Raw genomic sequence first — 18,685 nt, 5'->3', positions numbered from 1 at the left:
TATGAGATACTACGCTTAAATTCCACACATAACTGTTTAGAACTTCTATAGATGGGAATGAAATTACTAAGCCCCTTATGAAGATTTCATTTTTTTCCCAAGTATTTCCAAAGCGCTGTTAAACAGAGTAAATATTATACACAGCTTTTCCATACAACCTACTTTTATTTTGGCTGCTTCAATTATTTTACTTTGACGAATAAACACAATTATTTCACAAAAGAAAAAAACTACCAGGGTCAGAAATGATTCACACCCCTCAGAACCGACCCTTTTGTTAACCAATGCTATGCAATGATGCCCTTCAACTTTGTAATACTCGAGGCTTGTAAAATTGAGTTAAAACTGAGGGTATCTTCCAGTTTAAACACAGTATAAAAACTTCATTAAGGTTCTGGATGTAGAAAGTTATCACAGCATTTCCAAGTGTCAAGAACTTGAGTGAGAAGGATCATCAAGAAATTCAGAGAGCCACACAGTCCAGAACAAGCCTGAAAGAGGTAGGAAGAGGGAGATTTCAAAGACTAGAAAGAAAACTAGAGAGAGATGTTTTTCTGAAGACCCCAGAACAGCTGCCAGGACACCAGTGAAGAACTTAGCCCAGTCAGGAACTGTAGTCTGAAAGAAGGAAACCACTAGAGCCCTGAACAGGCGTGGACTGCAGATCAAGAAAAACTCCACTCCACTGAAGTATGCTAAGGACAACCTGGAGAAAGATTCTGAGACTGGAAGCATGTCCTTTGGTCAGATGAGACCAAACTAAAGTTCTTTGGCCATAGAAACGTTGCTTATGTTTGGGGAAAGAAGGGAGAGGCGTATCACCCAGAGAACACTGTCCTCACAGTTAAACACAGTGATGGGAGTGTTATGCTGTGGGGATGCTTCTGGAACTGGGAATCTCATAAAGGTGGAAGGAATACTGAATGCAGAAGGATATGTGAAGTTTTTGAAAAAAAAAAAACCTCAAGCAGTCAGCAGCAAAACTGGATCTGGGTCTTTGCTTTGTCTTGTCTACTGTAAAATGAATTTTAAACATAGAACACTCTTCTCCTAACTTATCTAAAATATACCCCTGAAAATACTGCCATATCTTATATGCACAATGGGGAAATATCAACAATTTAGGTTTGTGTTGGTCTCCTTGATGAAAATTAGACTAATTTTTGTCAGTTTTTATCACAAAGGATTTATTTTTACTTAGTCTTAGTGTAGTCTTTTTCATGGAAAAAGTGATCAACAAACATTTTCAGTCTTAGTTTTTGTCCAAAAAGTTAACACTGCTTGTGTATGAATAAAGCTTATTCTAAGTTAATAAAAAAAAAAACAATTTATATATTCAGGTGATTAAACACCTATTTAGATAGGCCTATTCATAGGAATTATGTTTCTTTTTTACCAGGTGTGTTCGTTTTAATGCTACTAGGCTAAATATTACATACTGTACCTTTAAGATCCTTCATTTTTCTTGTTATATTGCTGTTTTAGAGAAAGATGATGAAGAAGATTTACCAAAGAATCTGTTGGATTTCTTTAACACTAATGGATTTAAACACTTCTCTGTTTAATTCTGAGCAACAAATCTGCTTTTAAAGATTTAAAATAAGAACCTTAACCAATAAAGCTTCATTAGTAGCATCGTATTTCAACAAGCTTATATTTTTTAAAGATCCCTCTGAATTTTTTTCCTTTCTGCTGTAACGCAACAAGACTAAATGCTATTAAAACGTCAATATTAGATGTTATTTAACTTCCAAGAACAAGAGAAAAGGTCCTTCAAAGATAAACTTTTCCTATAGAGCTATCAGGGCATCGGTGCCTGTGTCATGATGAATGGATGTTGACTGATCAATCACCACTGTTGGTTTAAAACAGAAGCTCTGGAGACAAAAGAGAAGATAGACATCACTGTATTGCTAGTATCAAAGACCTCCACTGTGTTTATCAGCATCGATTCAGGCAAGCAGAGCGGGTGTGACCCCTCACAGCAATGAACATTAATAAACAATGTCGATCATTTCCATCACATTTTTGACAGGCAATGTATTGAACAAGAGGCAGTGAAATGCAATCACACATCAATGGGTCAAAACTAATATATATATTAAAACTATACACATTTATAAAGGGAGATGGGGGAGGGGAGTGTGTTCTACATTACAATGTAACCCGACTAAAGCCCTATTTCAAATCTCTGGTTGGTTATTGAGGAAGACTTTATCAAACTATCCAGCTAATCTTATGAGATCAAATGTCGATGGGGATGATAAAGAAGGCTTATAGAACCGTCAGCTGGTCATCTAGGGTAGTTAGGCTATTTTAGGATACTTAACATCAAATAAAAGGTTTGAAATAAAGGATATACTCAAAGTGCAACATCAGGACACAAAGGAAACACACAAGAACCACAGCACTGATAGCTTAATTTAAAAACAAACCTCAGAAAAAAAAAAAAAAAACACGACAGATAGCTCGAACCCAAATCAAGAGCGAGGCGTCGCAATTAACTTAACAAACAGACAGACAGTTACCAAATCCAGCACGCAAGTACTGTTCTTCAGTCAGAAGCTGCAACCTTTATTTCTGAGTACTTGAGTTGGATAAAGTGCCAATAGCAGCTGCTCGTGTATTTCTGTAAATAAACTTTTCTTCCCTGCAGCCCAGAGTGCATATATAATTTGGTCCAAGCCCCTCAGCCTTGATTTTTTTCTCACCTACAACCTGATTAATTTCCCAAATCACTTGTGCTAAACTATGCAAGCGCTTGAAATGTTAATCAAGACACCTAATTCAATCAAAGTTTAAAGTCTAGAGGTGTGGATTTTAAATATGGGAAAGTTTCACTACATAAGGGCCAGTCATTTTGGTTTTCTGGTGTGAAACCTGTCAGTATGAAGGGATGGAGATCGAAATCTGGTTCGATAAGGACCAGCTTTAAAAAATCACCTTATCAATACTGCTATCAAGTCTCATGGCTCCTGTAATGGGGCATATCTTGAGCCAAGTTTATGTCATTTACATCAAATCACTGGTGCACTAACAGTTGTCTAATGAATTTTTTGAATATAACTGAAGTGCCAGCCGGTAAGTATGATGCATATCAGCATTGTGAATCAAATTAAACAAATACAGCTCCATCTATGGCTGGTTTAAGCAAATAGGCTAAGTAATCGAATGCTGTAATCTGGGTTAAAACCATTGAGCTATTAGACCATATTCCCATGGTGGCCATGCTCCTGTGACGTCTTGCGCAGGGTAGCAAACTCAAAATAACATGTTTTACTTTTTATATTCCAGGATGTTCATCATAAAACAATGAGATGCTGACTAAGACTAAGGCTGAACAACTATGAAATTTATATTAAATCGCAATATTTCCTACTGCAATATTCAAATTGCATAAAGTTTGATCTTTCTTTAACATAAAATGAGTCAAAGTACTTGTTTAATACATTTTGTTTGCAGCAGAGATTTTATGTGCTACACATTATGCAAGCCTTTAAGTGTCAATTTTCCAATTCCATCATTCAGCCCTAGATGACTCAGTATAATACTGGGTTTGTTATAATATAGAATGATTTAGTGCTAGTGTTTGTTAAAAAATAAACAAGAGAAGAACCTCAGAAAATAACTGCATTTTAAACTGCACAACTCATGCTACGCTGTAAGTGCAAATATCTCCAGTAACTTCTGCCTCAGGCTTAAATATATGTTTGAAAAAAATGTTAATATCTTTAAATAATAAGCCTTTTCTATCATGCCAGGGATTATCAAACGTAAATGGTAACAAGAAAGTGGCTGAATTTTAATGGTAGCTTCAATATGATGGTAGCTAATGGGCAATAAGGCATGTTGTTGATGTTAAATGAGGGTCTAGCACCATGATTTTTTTTAGTATCTGTTGTTTTTTAGTTGCTTTTCAATCAGATGACTTTTGTTTTCTTTTGATCGTTCTTTGGTAAATTTAGGACATTGTCGCATTAAGTATGACTATTTTTCACTGGGGTTAAAGCTGTTGCTATACAGCAAGAAGGTTGCTAGTTCACTTTGCAGTTCAGGCCTTTCTGTGCAGAGTTTGCATGTTCTCCCCGTGCATGCGCAGGTTCCCTCTCGGTACTCCAGCTTCTTCCCACCACCAAAGACATGCCCGTTAGCTGGTGACTCTAAATTGGCCGTAGGTGTGAATGTGAGCGTGCCTGGTGTTTGTCTTTGTCTGCGATCAACTGGCGACAAGTCCAGCATTTACCCTGTCTCTCCCTAATGACAGCTGGGATAGGTTCCAGCCCCTGTGACCCTAAATGGGATAAGTGCTGTAGAAAATGGATGGTTGTTTTGTACTGTGCCCGAGCATGATTGCTCAAACCTCCACTCTCCCCTGCTGGTCTGTGCCTGAGCATGATTGCACATGTACACAATCCCACACAGTAGGTATTTGAAAATAACTCAAGACCTATTACTGCCATTGTGTGAAATATTATACAATCAAATCAGGCCGTTTGAAACTCTCTAGGCTTGGGTGTACATGTCAGCCAGTATGCTGCTGTCAAAGACTTAAACTAAGGAGATTTTGTTTGTAATTTTATTTCATTTAAGTTTTAGTTCTTCTGGAAAGCCAAGTCTTGTTTTTATAATAGTTTAAGTAAACTAAAATGATTTTTACATTTTAGTTTTAGTAATGTAATTGGTTTTAGTTAAGGATAATAACCTTAGTGGTAATGTGTGCATAATAGGTTTCAGTTTATTATTTTAACGACGCCAACAGAGACCCTCTTTCTACTTCTACATCTACTGTGCAGCTCTGGGGAAGAAAAAGGCCTGTAATGCTTGAATAATGTCTTTTGAAGAGAGGAGATGTTTAGAAGTGACTTTACTGAACTGAACTTTGGGGTCAAGTGTACTGAGATCTGGGCTTGGGTCCCTGATGCAAAACCACCCTGAAAGTACAGCATAAAAACAACATGTGAATTTCCCACCCTGCGCATGAAACCACAAAAACATGTCATGGGGATACGGTCTATTAAAAGAGGCAAAACTAAGCTACATCATGATGTGTTCAAGCTCAGCTCAGTCAAATGACTACTAGGTGAGGGTAAATAAAACATTATGATGTGTTCAAATGTAATTTCAGGAAAAGAAACTGTAAGTTTTATACAAGAAACTACAGTAAATACAGTTGTTTGGTGGTTAAGTTTGTTTTGTTAGCAATGTAACATCAATATACTGGTTCTGTCAAAACTGGCATAGAAAAGTATCGATAGCAGTATCAATAAAGGCTCAAATTATTACAGAGTATCAATAAAGGTTTCAGTGTCAATATAAATTAATGATTCCCATCCCTTTCATTTAGTACTCAACAGCTATTTCTTAATAAGCAGATGCATAACAGGATTAAGTGCAATTTGCATCTGAACGCCACAGAATGCATTAGCTCCTCAGCTTTGGCAAACATTTGAAGAATTTGAATCCAAACTTTGAAAAATACTTGACTGCTACTCTGTTAGCTTGATGGTATGAAAAGAGAGTAGAGTCAAATTTTTAGACTGTTTCTTAAAAAAATAGCTTGTTCAAGGATAAAATCCATCTCTTTTTGAAATATTAACTCATAAAATTCTGATAGCAAACCTTCCCTCTGCCCTCCCACCCTGGTCCTACTGCTCTTTGGTGGTACAGAATAACCACAGTTCAGCATGTGCCTCATCTTTGGAGGAGTAAAGATTCTACTTTAGGAGAAAACCCGGAGTCTGAGTAGCTAAAAAGTACCTTCACAAAAGTGTATAAGCCAGTGGATGTAGTAGCTAACTTTCTGTTTCAAAACTGGGAAGACTGGAGCCTTCAAAGCTGCTACAGATACACCAGTCTCTAATGTTGCACTTATGACGGACGCACCATGAAGTTATGACAATGAGACGCCTTTAGCAGCGTAGTAGCAGTGCATTCTGGATGATGAAGGCTGTGCAAAATGGCATTCTGAGCTCTCCCTTCCTCTTATCACCTTCCAATAAGAGGCAGTGAGAGAAGGCTCTTAATGATGAGACTGTGAGGACGATGAAGACGAGGAGGAGGGCTGGGAGGGCAGCAGGCTGTGAGTGCGTGATGGTCGCTGGGGTCGTGGCTGCTGGTTGGTGGAGCCAGAGTCGGAGGAGTCCAGGCCCGGGCTGCCTTCGCTGACCTCTGTGTCCAGCTGGGCCGGACACTCGAAGTGAACGCAGTGGAACACCTGAGGAGAGAGACAAGAGAGGAAGAGTCAAACACTTAGAACTAATCTAAATCTCTGAACTTTCACTGGCTTAACTGGCGTCACCTTCTGAGTTCCTATAATGACTCTAAATGGTGAGAATATGACCAAGACACCATCTTCAGACATTTCACATAACCTCCTTTACTCCTGGACATTTTTTTTTTAGAGTTTTGGGTGTCCTTTATATGCTTAAAAAAGATAGTGCTACTGTTCTAATTTTGGTTACAGAGTACTGGACTTTGCTGATATGAGGGTTTTTTTACAGCCTTTGTTACAATCCATGTCTGCTTCATGTAAATGTATTAAATTGTGGTAAATCTGAATGCTTATGTTCTCCTCCTCTGATGGGTAATTCCTGCTAAATATCATAAACTAAACCTCAGTGACTTAGCACAAAGCCATCTTTTACTGTGCAGGTGACTAAGGTTGAGTGTCTTAATCAGCTTGATATAATGGCAACAACCAGCCACTTAAAAATGAAAATCTTCCTCTGTGAATCCAGCAGGAAATATAAGCTGTTGGGATATCCAGTAAGAAAAATGAGATATTTAAACAATGCTTTTTAATCCCAGTGTATGATTTTGTGATCTTATTCTTATAATGTGATGAAGAGTACCAGGACTTTTACCTCATTAGCTGTGTTGTGTGTCCCAACAATTCTGATGAACGATGCAGGCTGCTTCTCAAACTTCAAAGTCTGCCACGATCTGTGAGAAAAAGGAGAGAGAAAAGCATTAAACCAACAATATGAAGCAATCTGAGGTTAATAAGGTTCCACTTTTTTTAACTGTAATAATTAACTGTCTTCCTGATAGGATCCTGTTTTTTAGTTTTGCATGAAGATTCTCTCTTCCTTGATTATTTCGATTTATTCTGACCTACATAAATAACTGCTGTTTCAGCACAAGACAAAGTTTACAGCTGGTGTAATCTGGTAAGAATTAAGTAATCTACTAAATAAATAGCTATTTTTAGCTACAGCCCAATCATCATTTCTGTGTCTCTTACCAGGGGCTTGGTCTGTACATACTGTGCTCTCTGAGGCTGCCAACACCAACAATGCATTGTGGTGAATTAGCCTTGAGCCAAAAGGCTAGTCGTGCCTCTTTAACAGTTTTTCTCCCTCATGTTATCATAAACAGGCTTTTAACAGACACAATGCTTTACCATTTAGCAAATAACACTCAATTAAAGTTGACAGTTTATGAGGGAGTTCTGCAGAGCTGGCTCTTTTTCTGATCAACGGGAGCCATTTTTGTTGTTTTAAGGATATAAAAAGGTATCAACAAAGAGCTGTCTCGTAGTCAAAAGACCAGCTATTGTTACCGAGTTGAGACAAATAATCCAGATCCAGCTACAATTTCCATCACTCCAAGCGTGGCTGGATAAGCAAAAATAAAGCCATGCTTTCTGTTTACTAGCTGAATGTGTGCAAGTAGGCTTGGTATACTGTCTACACATGCAAACTACTATGAATGAAGGCCTCATAGACCAGATCTCTGTGTAGTTTGGGCCAAGCCTGTCCATGGATTTGGCTGGGGCCCTGAAAAACCCAGATAATGGGCCATCCCTAGTTGGGATTTATTAATAGTGTCAGGGTATGTGTGCTGGCTCAGTAGCATTGGTGCTAGTCTTGGTGTCACAATTTGTGCATATTTTTTAAACCCATTTTTCTGTTGCTTTTACTCACCCTTTTACCACTTTTTAAGCCCACTTTGGACCTGTTTCACAATGTCCTGCCTATTTTTTCAATCACAGGGATATAACACATATAAATGCCCTGCCTGACAGCATCATGGGAAAATTAAGCAGATTTGAATGGCAGAAGGTGGAGCTTAGATCAGCCCTGCAAATTACTGGTGATAGCCCAATGACAGCTGGGATATGCTCCAGCTCCCCAAGACCCTCAAAAGGATGAGGGTTGTAGAAAATGAATGGAGGCCAATTTGGCTGGCCCTGAGAGAGAGCCCCCCCCCCCCAGTGGTGGCCTTGGTCCAGACTATCAGATTGTCATGCATCCACACAAAGTAAAACGTATTACCACTTGGTATATGAACGCCAAAATGTGTAGAAATCCCTGTTGATGCAATGTATAAACAGGGTAAGAGAGTGACAAAAGAGGTAACACGGGTCTTACCTGCAGGCCACCCTGGTGCGGTCAACCACTTTCGTCCACTGCTGCTGGTTGGTGGAGACTTCAATGTAGTAACTGTAGGAACGTTCATCACAGTCCCATAGCAAGAGCCTGAACCAGTAAAGAACAAAATTAATTAGGTTTTCCCATCCCTTTTCCTAGTTTCACTGCTATCATATTCTGTTATTAAGCCTGAAGAACCACAATTTTAAAAACAATTAGCTTTAAGTGTTTATAAATTCTTAAACAAAGATAAAATTCAAGGAAATCCAATCTAATCTTGATTAATCACGATTAAAATAAAAATGAAAAGAATTGCTGAAGAAAAAAATATGGTATATATCTGTTAAGTTAATAATTGTTACCAGTTCCAACTCAACAAAATTAATCCATTTTATGTTTAGTTTTACTCGTTATTAAATGTGACCCTTAATATGTCCAACGACTAATTAAGGGCTTGAGTCACTTGTACAGTAAAAAAAAAACAAAAAAACAAAAAAACTATGAGTTTGGATTCCGTTGTTCTGACCATACTAAGACCTAATGATGCGGCTGCATGTACCTTAAAGAAGTTATGGAGTACGGTTGAGCCAGCTGGATGACAATTGCTCCTGAGCCTAGCTGATGGCAGGTGTAGCCAGAGTCCCAGTCGTAGTTGCGCGTGTCACCATTGAGCAGCGCATTTCTGCTGCGGCTCACTCCTTCTATGACACTGGCACACGCTGCGATGGTCGCCACATTCTCAGCCGGCACTGCAGACATTAGAGACAGGATTATAAGCCAGTTTTGCTACGAAAGCTGACAGCCTGATGCCTGAACATCCTAATCACAGCTAACATAAACCCCACAAAGGACAAAATCTAGAGTAAAGGGTGCATTAATAAAGGTTGTGAAGTGTTATAACTTGAATGCTTTAAATCTTTAAAATTATAATATTAAAAGAGACAACACAAAAATGCTTCTTCGTCTGTTTTTTGGATTACTTACCCAGAAGTCCATTCTCCAGCGTAAATGGGTGGTTGGTGAACATGCACTCAAAAGCCACGAGATGGAAAACCTTGTTGACTGTGTTGTGTGTTCCTACAATGCGAACATACCTGAGACAAAGAGAGCAACATCAGACGTGATCACAAAAACAAAACCACCGTAATCCAACATTTAAACATTCAGAAGAGGACAAACGTGAAGGAATGCGCTTTTAAAAAGCAGAAAGAGGCCGTACATAAAGCTGGATGGGACACTTGTAAACTGTTGCAGTTGAAGGTGAAATAAATCTATAAATATGATAAAAAAAAATAAAGCTGTACATAAACATGTCTTTAAATGTTTCACAGTTGTGTTTATTGTATTATGTTTATATGAGAGGCCGTTCATTGTTGTTTAGAAACTTAATGTACTATAAGCTGCTGCTCCTCCTGGCAAGGTCATTCTTAACTAGGAGATTTTTAACCTTTATGAGGTTAAATAAAGACTAACTTTTAAAACACCATCAACATACAGCAGACCAATTTAAATGTAAGATACTTACGTTTCTATGTCGGTTCTGGCTGTCAAATTGACTTTCTGTCTAAAGATTTTGTTGGATTTTTTCATCGTTTGTTTTTGTTACTTTTATAGAGATCACTGAACACTTCCCCCCCGTACTTTTTCACTTTCATATCTACAGTGAAACATACCTAAGTTTTCACCACCGATTAGCTGTTTCTAACACAAAAGTGAAAAACTTAATAAGGAACTCTGCCCACAGCCTGCGTTTTTATCGCTGCCAGTGTTTATTTTCAATACAAAGCCTATGTAGTCCACCATTCTCAGTGCTGTACGCAGAAAAAATTACCTTGGAGTCAGCGTGGAGTCGCCATGCTCTAAGTTAAAAACTGTTCAACTTTTGAAACAGCTGCGCTAATCAATATCACCATATCCCACACTGGCCAATCAAAATTAAAAAGAGGTGGCGTACCTGTTATTTTGCCTTCCTCTACTGACACAAAAAGCAACAAAAATACTTGTGATAGTTACTCAGTGTGAACAGATTCAAAATTCAAAGTCAGGTTTTCCACAGTTGCTAGGTTTTATTTTTGGTGAATGACATAGAAGAGAAATGTCTGCTTTTATTTACCTGCAAACTCGTGGTGTGAAGTAGAGATTCTGCCAGGAGCGGCACAGATACTTTGAATGGTCTACCACTCGTACCCAGTCCAGCTCATCCATGGACACCTCAATGTAGTAGGAGTAGGACCTGAAATAATCAAGAATGGCATTTTAGAATCAGAATAAAACGCAGTTATTATCATGTCAGGTTGGAATAACAAAGTCAATTAAATGCATAAATGGAGTACTTTTAAACTGTGATGCTGATATATGGACTGCATGGGAATTACCTTTTTCCCATTTTTGCTCAAAACTGCAAATAGGCTAAATATTAAGGAATTTTTCCCCTCCAAAACCTGGATTGTGCTGGTCAGACAGATTAAAAGCCACTAAAGAACCTAGAATTATTTTAGCAGGATTCTCACCGGCTGTCTCTATCCCACAGTAGGAGGCGGATGTGGTTGATGATGGACGGCTGGCCTAGTTTGACCTGGATTCCTGCACGGCCGTCCTCCTCGATTGGATGTCTGGAGAAGCCGTGGTCCAAGTCGTAGTTCTGAGTGTCTCCGTCCAGCAGTGCTGATTTCAGCTCCCCCTTCACCACCTGAGCTCCATACTTCATGGTGGCAATGTTCTCCTCTGGGACTGAACCAGCAGAGGAAAAATTATGAACAAGTAACATCACTAACACTGAAAGACTTAAAAATAAATATAACCAAATGATTGAGATGGATAAATAAGAGTACTGACTGAGCATGCCCCTGTAGTTCAGGTCCATGTTGCGGCTCTCAGATCGGGTTTTGATGGCATCCAGCAGGTCATCGGGGCTCAGCAGGCCGGATGGTCTTACCACATTCAACATCTCTGTCAGAGTCATGAGCGGCAGTCGCACAGCTGCCATTACTTCCTGAGTGTCTGTTCCCTCCACATGCTGCCGGCACCAACGACTCAAGGCCTGAAAAATCTCCTTCTCAGTGGCAGCAAATGAGTCCCGTCTGACCACAGTAAGCAGTGCAGTCTAAAAACAAAAGTATGAAAACACAAGGACTGTTTAGGTGTAAAAAACAAAGAATTCAAGCTGTTATGCATCATAATCAATTTAAAAAACTGATTTTTTACATCTTTTGTCCTTTTAGTTGAAATGCTTAAAAAAACAAAGGGCAACACCTCGCAAATCATACTGTAGTCCTGTTGGAGCTCTCACCTTGGATAGCATGAGGAAGCCATCAGAATTCAGCACCTCTGGAGCGTGTCTATCCATATAGGCACAGCAGGCTGCACTGAGCGCGCTCAGAGAGTACAGACAGGCCACATCAAAAACAAGACAGACGTTGTTGGTGTGTAGGATGGTGCGGAGGAACTCAGAGGTGGAGTCTTCAAGTGGCTGGAGGCCATAGCGGTGAGCCAAACCCAGGAAGTCTAGCAGCACCTCTTCCCGGGCGGAGCTGAGGCTGGCCCTGCCCGTGTACAGGTAATGTAGCAGCATGGAGAAGGCTTCAGCCCGCGTCTCCTCTAGACACACCTCTGCCTGGGGCTGGGACTCCTTCATTCCACCATACAGAAGAGCCCTAAAGAGCCAGAAGAGAGTGTTTGGGGTTGTGTGTAATGACTTCTTTTAATGTTAAGAATAATTCTGTTAGCTGTCAGAAATCCAAAAAATACAGTAACAAGCATTATGAACAACAAGTTTTGAAATGTATAGAGATAGTGTAAATCAGGTAGATATTTGTTGCTCTTTAAGTACATTAAGTTTAAATTTTGTTTGTCTGAAACAGTAACCAAGTAAGGTTCTGACCAACAAAACAGTGTACCAATGTTGGTCTGATGTCGGCCTTGTACTTTTATATCTACAATAGTAAATATGTTGAGTTTCCATTCAGTTTAACATGGCAACGAACACATACAGATAATCCTTCTGCAAACATTGTCTCCCAAGGTGACGCAGAATTATACACAAATACAGCTCAAACAAATGGCTGAGGCAAGCTGGCGTTTTCTCTTCCACCACTGACCCAGCACAGCAGGAAGTCTCACACTCCCAAATAGATTCGCTGGAGGATGGGTTTAAACTACAATACGCATGAGAGAAGCTTACACATAAAGCACATAGGCTAATGCAAAAAACATTGCTGGGAGTGATTTCTAAATTAGAGATGCATAGATGCGTTGGCTTAACATCGGTATTGGCAGCCCTTGGCAAAATAATGTGGCATGACCTAATGGCAGTAGTAGATGTTCACCGATTGGATTGGATTGATTTAATTCTGGCATTTAACACACCTCATGGCTGATTCACAGGAGATCCATTATTGGTAACAGTGTTAAAAGGGTATTGTATTCGTTCCAAACTGTCAGCTATAGGCACACGACTCCTACAACAAATATGTTTGAATGGGAAAAAAAGGCGATTAAAGATGACAGCATTTCCACTTGTTACTATGTGCAAAACACTATTACACTGCTAAAGGAACACACACAACAAAACACACAAAGAAGAAGAAAAGTTAACTTCTTCAGGACTAGCAGAGACCTGCTGGCCACTTATTCCTCTTCTCACCTTCTTGGCACCGTTTTTAAAACACTCTTGATGTAAAAGCAGAAGGAGTGAAGACATGATCTATGCTGATACATTTTAAAGGCTACGTGTTGATGTACAGAAATAGAGAACAGTGGGTACAAGTGTGTATCTAGGTCTCAGCTCAGCTCTGTTACCCTTCTTGTGTTTATATCACCTATTCTGTGGCCCTTCATTAATATAAAAAAGTCATGATTTTGAGGGAGTAATACACTCTTGTTGCCAGTGTTCACTACCTCTATATACAATACAATACAAGAACTTCATTTATCCCCGAAGGGAAATTCAATCGTCTGGGAGTCTCATCTGTTTACTTTAGGGATAGGATCCCTGCACTGCAGGACAGAAAGATTTAGAAACTCTTTCATGCCATCAGCAATTAGACTGTGTAATATATCAGCATACAACCTTAAATATGTTATTTACTAAAAACTATGTGATGGTGTCACATCACAATTGATAATATTTATGATTTCAAGTAAATTTTGCATATTTTAGATTAAAATACAATTCACTACAATTAATCAATATAATAAATTAAATTAAAATTAAAATAAGTGTATTTAGAGCTCTGTATCATGTTTATAACATAATGTTCAAAATGACAAGTATTTTGACTTGTACTTATGTTGTCACTTCTCCAGAGATATTAGGCTATTCATAACTGTTCTGCTTTTTATTTTTTATTTTTATTTTTTCCAGTAAATAAAAGGCGGTATATAAAATTGATGGATGGATGGAAATTATAAAAAAGGATTTTAAGCTTTTTTAACTTATGTATTTGTTGATTACGTAATTGGTTCAGAAAAAAGAAACTCTAGGTGTTTTTGTCATAGTTGTACAGGTAAAACCGGATAGCAATCCACGGAAAAGATGGTCTATTTCAGTTTGCATCTTGATAAATCCCACTGAATCAACAATTTGGCTTGTGGGCATTTTTTGTCCTCTTAAGTCAGAATTAGTCTCAAAAATCTGTATTTCTCAGGCTCTACACAAATTACTAGTCAATGCGGTGTGTGCGTACGTTATTATAGACTAGTGCTGAACAATTTGGTAATAATTTGCGATTGTAATTATACTGGACAGTATTGCAGTTTGTAATTGTGGTTATGATCCACTTGTTGGTTATAAAGGAAAATAGAATTAAGATAGTTTTGTTATGTATTTTTCTTAGCTCAAACCATACAGATATTAAGTTTCATAGAAAATACAACACCTGAAACTTTACAGTACAACTTTCATGGTAACTTCATATTTTGCAAAACATAAGAGGTTTTCCTTTTTGTTTTAATTAAAGATATTTCTAGAAAGTGCAATAGTGGCACCACTGTAAACTTAAAGGCCTTTCTGCAGCATTTTTGTTGATCTGTCATGTTCTACTAAACAGAAAACAGTTGCATCCTTTTATGTGATTATGTAATGGCACAGCCTGACATTGCCACTGTGATGAGATTAATTTTGCAGCACTCTAAATTTATATTTAGCCTCAAAAATCAAATATTTGTCAAACTCTACACATCTGACTACCTCATTTTGTGTGGGCTTATGTTACTATGGACAACCATAGAATGAGCAGAGGTACTAACTAGGTAAAAAGTGTAGAGATAGGCAGACCGCCAACCACATTCAACTAACAAATTTAAAAACGGCATCATTACCTTATTTTATATGCTCAATAATGTGATATGAAATTGATTTTTTAATTTAAAAAGGAGATAGTTGCTTTAATTTATGTAATAGAAAGAAAATCTGCAGATCCTGCCATGTAGGAAGATCCAAAAAAGAAAAATCATGCATTTGTACTTCAACGTCACTGATCACTTATGTTATCTTGATAATTTTAAAATATGTCTTGATAAGGTGTATTTATAGGGAAGGGTTTAGCGACCTATCTTTAGGTGACAGGAAACATGTACTCAGACATCTACCTGAAGTAATGACAGCGAGCAGCCAGGATGACCCGGTGCGCTGGGAATCGTTTCCCCTCCACGATGAAGGTGACATCGCTGTACTCCTCTCCGAGCACCAGAGCTCCGAGCTGCTCCGACAGCAGGTGGATGTGGTCGATCTCCGACACGGAGGCCAAGGGTCGAAGAGGGTGGCTGTTACTCATGGTCGAAGGCTGTCCCAGTCACATCTGACAGGGAGGTAAACAAACCAGACACTGAGGAAGAGCAGAGGCAGTTCACAGCACAAAGCCAACAATGCTACATGCTAACTACACGCTAAACGGTTGACGAAAACAAACGTACTGGATTTACGTTATGTTAAAAATCTATTCCGGTTCCCTTTACTCATGCTCCAGTGAATCAGCAACAGCCAAAAAGCGGGTTAAAAATACCCAGTGAGTAAATATGATAGCTAAGATGTGAAGCTGTCTTGTTTACAGCCGTTGGTCTCGCGGACATCTGACACCAGAGCTAACGTTAGCAAACAGCCCGTTTAACGTTACGTTACTTTTCTCCGTTAATTTAGGCTTTCCAACTTACCGAGTAGCTTCCATCCACCCCAACCGTTAATGGAAGATTTATTTGGAGAGAAAAGTGAGGCAGTTTATCCGATATGAGGAAAAATTCAGGTCCAAATCCTCAACCCTTCCAACATCACACCGACAGATCTAATCATTCTGGGTCAGGAGACAGGTACTTCCGGTTCGAATAACTGCCCTTCAAAGTAAGAGTCTCGTTTCGTTAGGATTCACAAATGCATCTAAAATACTCTTAACATAAGTAAACCGGACCAAATGTTTTTGTTATATATATATATGCATTATATACTTTATATAGATATGCTGTTCGTACCCTTGTTTAATATACGCAAATAACAATTCTATAAATACATTTTAGCCCTCACTTTATTGTAATATTGGCAGGTTTGGCCTCACCAAATTAAAAAAAAACGCTGCTAACAGCTTTCTTATTTAATTGTTGCAGTGGTCCCTACACCCTGCATTATAAGTCTTTTCTAATCTTACCTTGTATCTAGCACTTTTGCTTGTACGATTGCATTAAACATTTGCTTTGCTCATTCTGCTAAAAGGATATGGATATTTCTTATGCTTTTACAAAAGTTTAATTTACAACACTGATATCTCATTTCTGAGTGACTTATCTTCACTGTATGCTGTAAACTTTTACTGCATTTCACCAACAGGTGGCACTAAATTAACATGAATTTGGATGGCCATAACTCAGTTTTTCACTTTTGATCCTTATTGTGCTAAGGCGAAAAAACTTACAGGAAATAAATCAATACAAATACTTTGAAGCCATTTGGTTGATGAGCATGATTTTAATCAATCTAAATTTTACAATCAGATTTTTCCATTTATCTTCCTCCTTTGTCACAAAACACAAGTTTCTTGGAAAAGAACAATGTCTGCCATATCATCAGCAGAATATCATGTTTTCAAAGAAGTTCATTCTTTTTAACTTCTCTATAACTATAGTCATAAAAGTTTCACAGTTTTCTGTCATTGGGTTAAGAAACTGCATCATGTCTTATCACTGCTTCATCATTTTTTTTATTTCAAACTAGTTACCTGGATATTAAAGCTTACTGAGTAGAAAAATAAATGATAAAGTCTTTGAATATATTAAAAGCAGTAAAAGATTAAACTAAGCTCATAGTAATGTAAGGTTTATAAGCATGCATGTGAAATAACAGCATCATAAACACCCTAGAGCAAAATCAAGCGTAACAGCTACTGATGAGAATTCCAGCTTGTTTTTAATGATCGGGGTCATTTGGCTCAGCTCAGCTAGAAGAACCGGCTCTTTCGGTGCCACTTTGACTTCTCTTGACCTGAAAAACTTAGCGATGTTATGACATATAATTTATATTTAAACAGGTATTTTACTGCACTTATGCTTAATTTTTCAAATAATGAAAATATCTTGTAATAATTTTTTAAAATATATTTTCTCCCCAAAACAACCTATGGGTCGGATGAAATCTGCTCACTGGCTGGGCTGAATGACACATCTGATATGTGTATATATAAACAATGTTACAATGCATGGTGGGCCTATGGCAGAGTGGTTTTGAGAAATGATCATCACTACTATCAATCACTTAAAACAGACACACAAAACATATTAAAAAAAAAAAAATAGAAACTGTAATAATGATATAAATGGCTCACAGGATCTTATTATTCATTTAAAAGAGATAGCTCTTTGAACCAGCTCATTTATGAATGACCTATCACTAGTTAAAGCAAGACTAGCATTAACCTTATACTTAACCGCATCATAGTACGTTTATTTATACACTCATTTGGCCACTTTATTAGGTACACCTTGCTAGTACCTGGTTTGACCCCCTTTTGCCTTCAGAACTGCCTTAATTTTCTGTGGCGTAGTTTCAACAAGGTGTTGGAAACATTCCTCAGACATTTTGGTCCATATTGACATGACAGCATAATACAGTTGCTGTAAATTAGTTGGCTGTACATCCATGATGCATGAGGCCTTTAAACATTGCTTAATTGGTACTAAGGGGTCCAAAGTGTGTCTAGAAAATGTCCCCTACACCATTACACCACCAGCAGCCTGAACCATTGATAAAAGGCAGGATACATCCATGCTCTCATGTTGTTTATTCTAAATTCTGACCCTACCATCTGAATGTCACAGCTGAACTCGAGACTCATCAGACCAGGCAACATTTTCCCAATCTTCTATTATCCTATTTTGGTGAGCCCATCATTTGTAGCATCAGTTTTTTTTTCTTAGCTGACAGGAGTGACACCTGGTGTGGTCTTCTGCTGCTGTAGCCCATCTGCTCTAAGGTTTGACGTGCTGTTTGTTCAGAGGTGGTATTCTGCATACCTTGGTTGTAACGAGTGGCTATTTGAGTTGCTGTTGCCTTTCTATCATCTCCAACCAGTCCACCCATCTGGCAACAACAAACATGCCACATTCAAAGTCACTTAATTCCCCTTCCTTCCCCATTCTGATGCTCAGTTTGAACTTAAGCAAGTTGTCTTGACCACATCTACCTGCCTACAAGCATTGACTTGCTGCCATGTGATTGGCTGATTAGCTATTTGTGTTAACAAGCAATTGAAGAGGTGTACCTAATAAAGTGGCAGGTGAGTGTACAAGTCAATTATGAGCAATAGCATTTAGAAATATTGTGTTCTAAAACAGTGGTTCTCAAGTGGTGGGTCAGGACCCCAAACTGGGTCATAAATGTGTTCCTGAAAAAACAGGTTGCAAAACGTCTGTGATGTGGGTTCCAGATGGATTAGTGGTTAGGTCGCACCCTATGTACACAGGTAGCCGGGGATCAAGTCTGACCTGTAGCACTCCCTCTGTTTATGACTCTATCGACTGTACTTACTCTATCTATAAAAGCATAAAAAGCCCCTAAATATGAAAAAGTATATGATTTATAGACATACACTGACAAATCTTATTCAATTTGCTTTGTTGTATTAAGGAGCTAGTTTTGGTTATTCTCTTAAGCTCTCGACCTATGAATCTTTTCATCTTGGTTGTTTTTTTTCATGATATGTTAATTTTGCAAAAAATTTAGACTACTACCAAAAAAGGAATAGAACAAAATGCATAAAAAAACCCATGCATGTCCTTCCAGGTCATCTGTGGTAATGTGCTTTTGGAACACAAATATTCTGGTTCCATCAAAA

The 18,685-nt window shown here is 38.3% G+C and overlaps 1 protein-coding gene across 2 annotated transcripts; it reads right to left on the bottom strand.

Moving 5' to 3' along the window:
- Positions 1-1,891: 1,891 nt before the first annotated feature.
- btbd9 (BTB (POZ) domain containing 9) lies at positions 1,892-15,661 on the bottom strand. 2 transcript variants are annotated; one of them, XM_041805332.1, is made up of 11 exons: positions 15,522-15,661; positions 14,961-15,196; positions 11,662-12,025; positions 11,208-11,475; positions 10,883-11,102; positions 10,486-10,605; positions 9,357-9,466; positions 8,932-9,121; positions 8,373-8,480; positions 6,864-6,942; positions 1,892-6,214 (listed from the first exon to the last, which is right to left on the bottom strand). In XM_041805332.1, the coding sequence occupies exons 2-11, from the start codon at positions 15,143-15,145 to the stop codon at positions 6,020-6,022; spliced, it is 1,839 nt and encodes a 612-aa protein (XP_041661266.1). In that variant the 5' UTR covers positions 15,146-15,196; positions 15,522-15,661; the 3' UTR covers positions 1,892-6,019. The 2 variants fall into 2 exon arrangements, with proteins under 2 accessions (XP_041661266.1, XP_041661265.1); XM_041805331.1 differs by having other exon boundaries at positions 14,961-15,169.
- Between the last annotated feature and the right edge of the window lie 3,024 nt (positions 15,662-18,685).

Source organism: Cheilinus undulatus, linkage group 14 (genome assembly GCF_018320785.1).
Source record: "Cheilinus undulatus linkage group 14, ASM1832078v1, whole genome shotgun sequence".
NCBI lineage: Eukaryota > Metazoa > Chordata > Actinopteri > Labriformes > Labridae > Cheilinus > Cheilinus undulatus.
This window is presented reverse-complemented; position numbering and strand designations above follow the sequence as displayed.

Excerpts from the sequence above, each read along its gene's own strand:
- btbd9 (XM_041805332.1), bottom strand. The coding sequence starts at position 15,145 with ATGAGTAACAGCCACCCTCTTCGACCCTTGGCCTCCGTGTCGGAGATC. Across the intron at positions 10,606-10,882 it reads CTGTGGGATAGAGACAGCCG|GTCCTACTCCTACTACATTG; the intron begins GTGAGAATCCTG and ends TGATTATTTCAG. Across the intron at positions 9,467-10,485 it reads TTCACACCACGAGTTTGCAG|GTATGTTCGCATTGTAGGAA; the intron begins GTAAATAAAAGC and ends TCTTTGTCTCAG.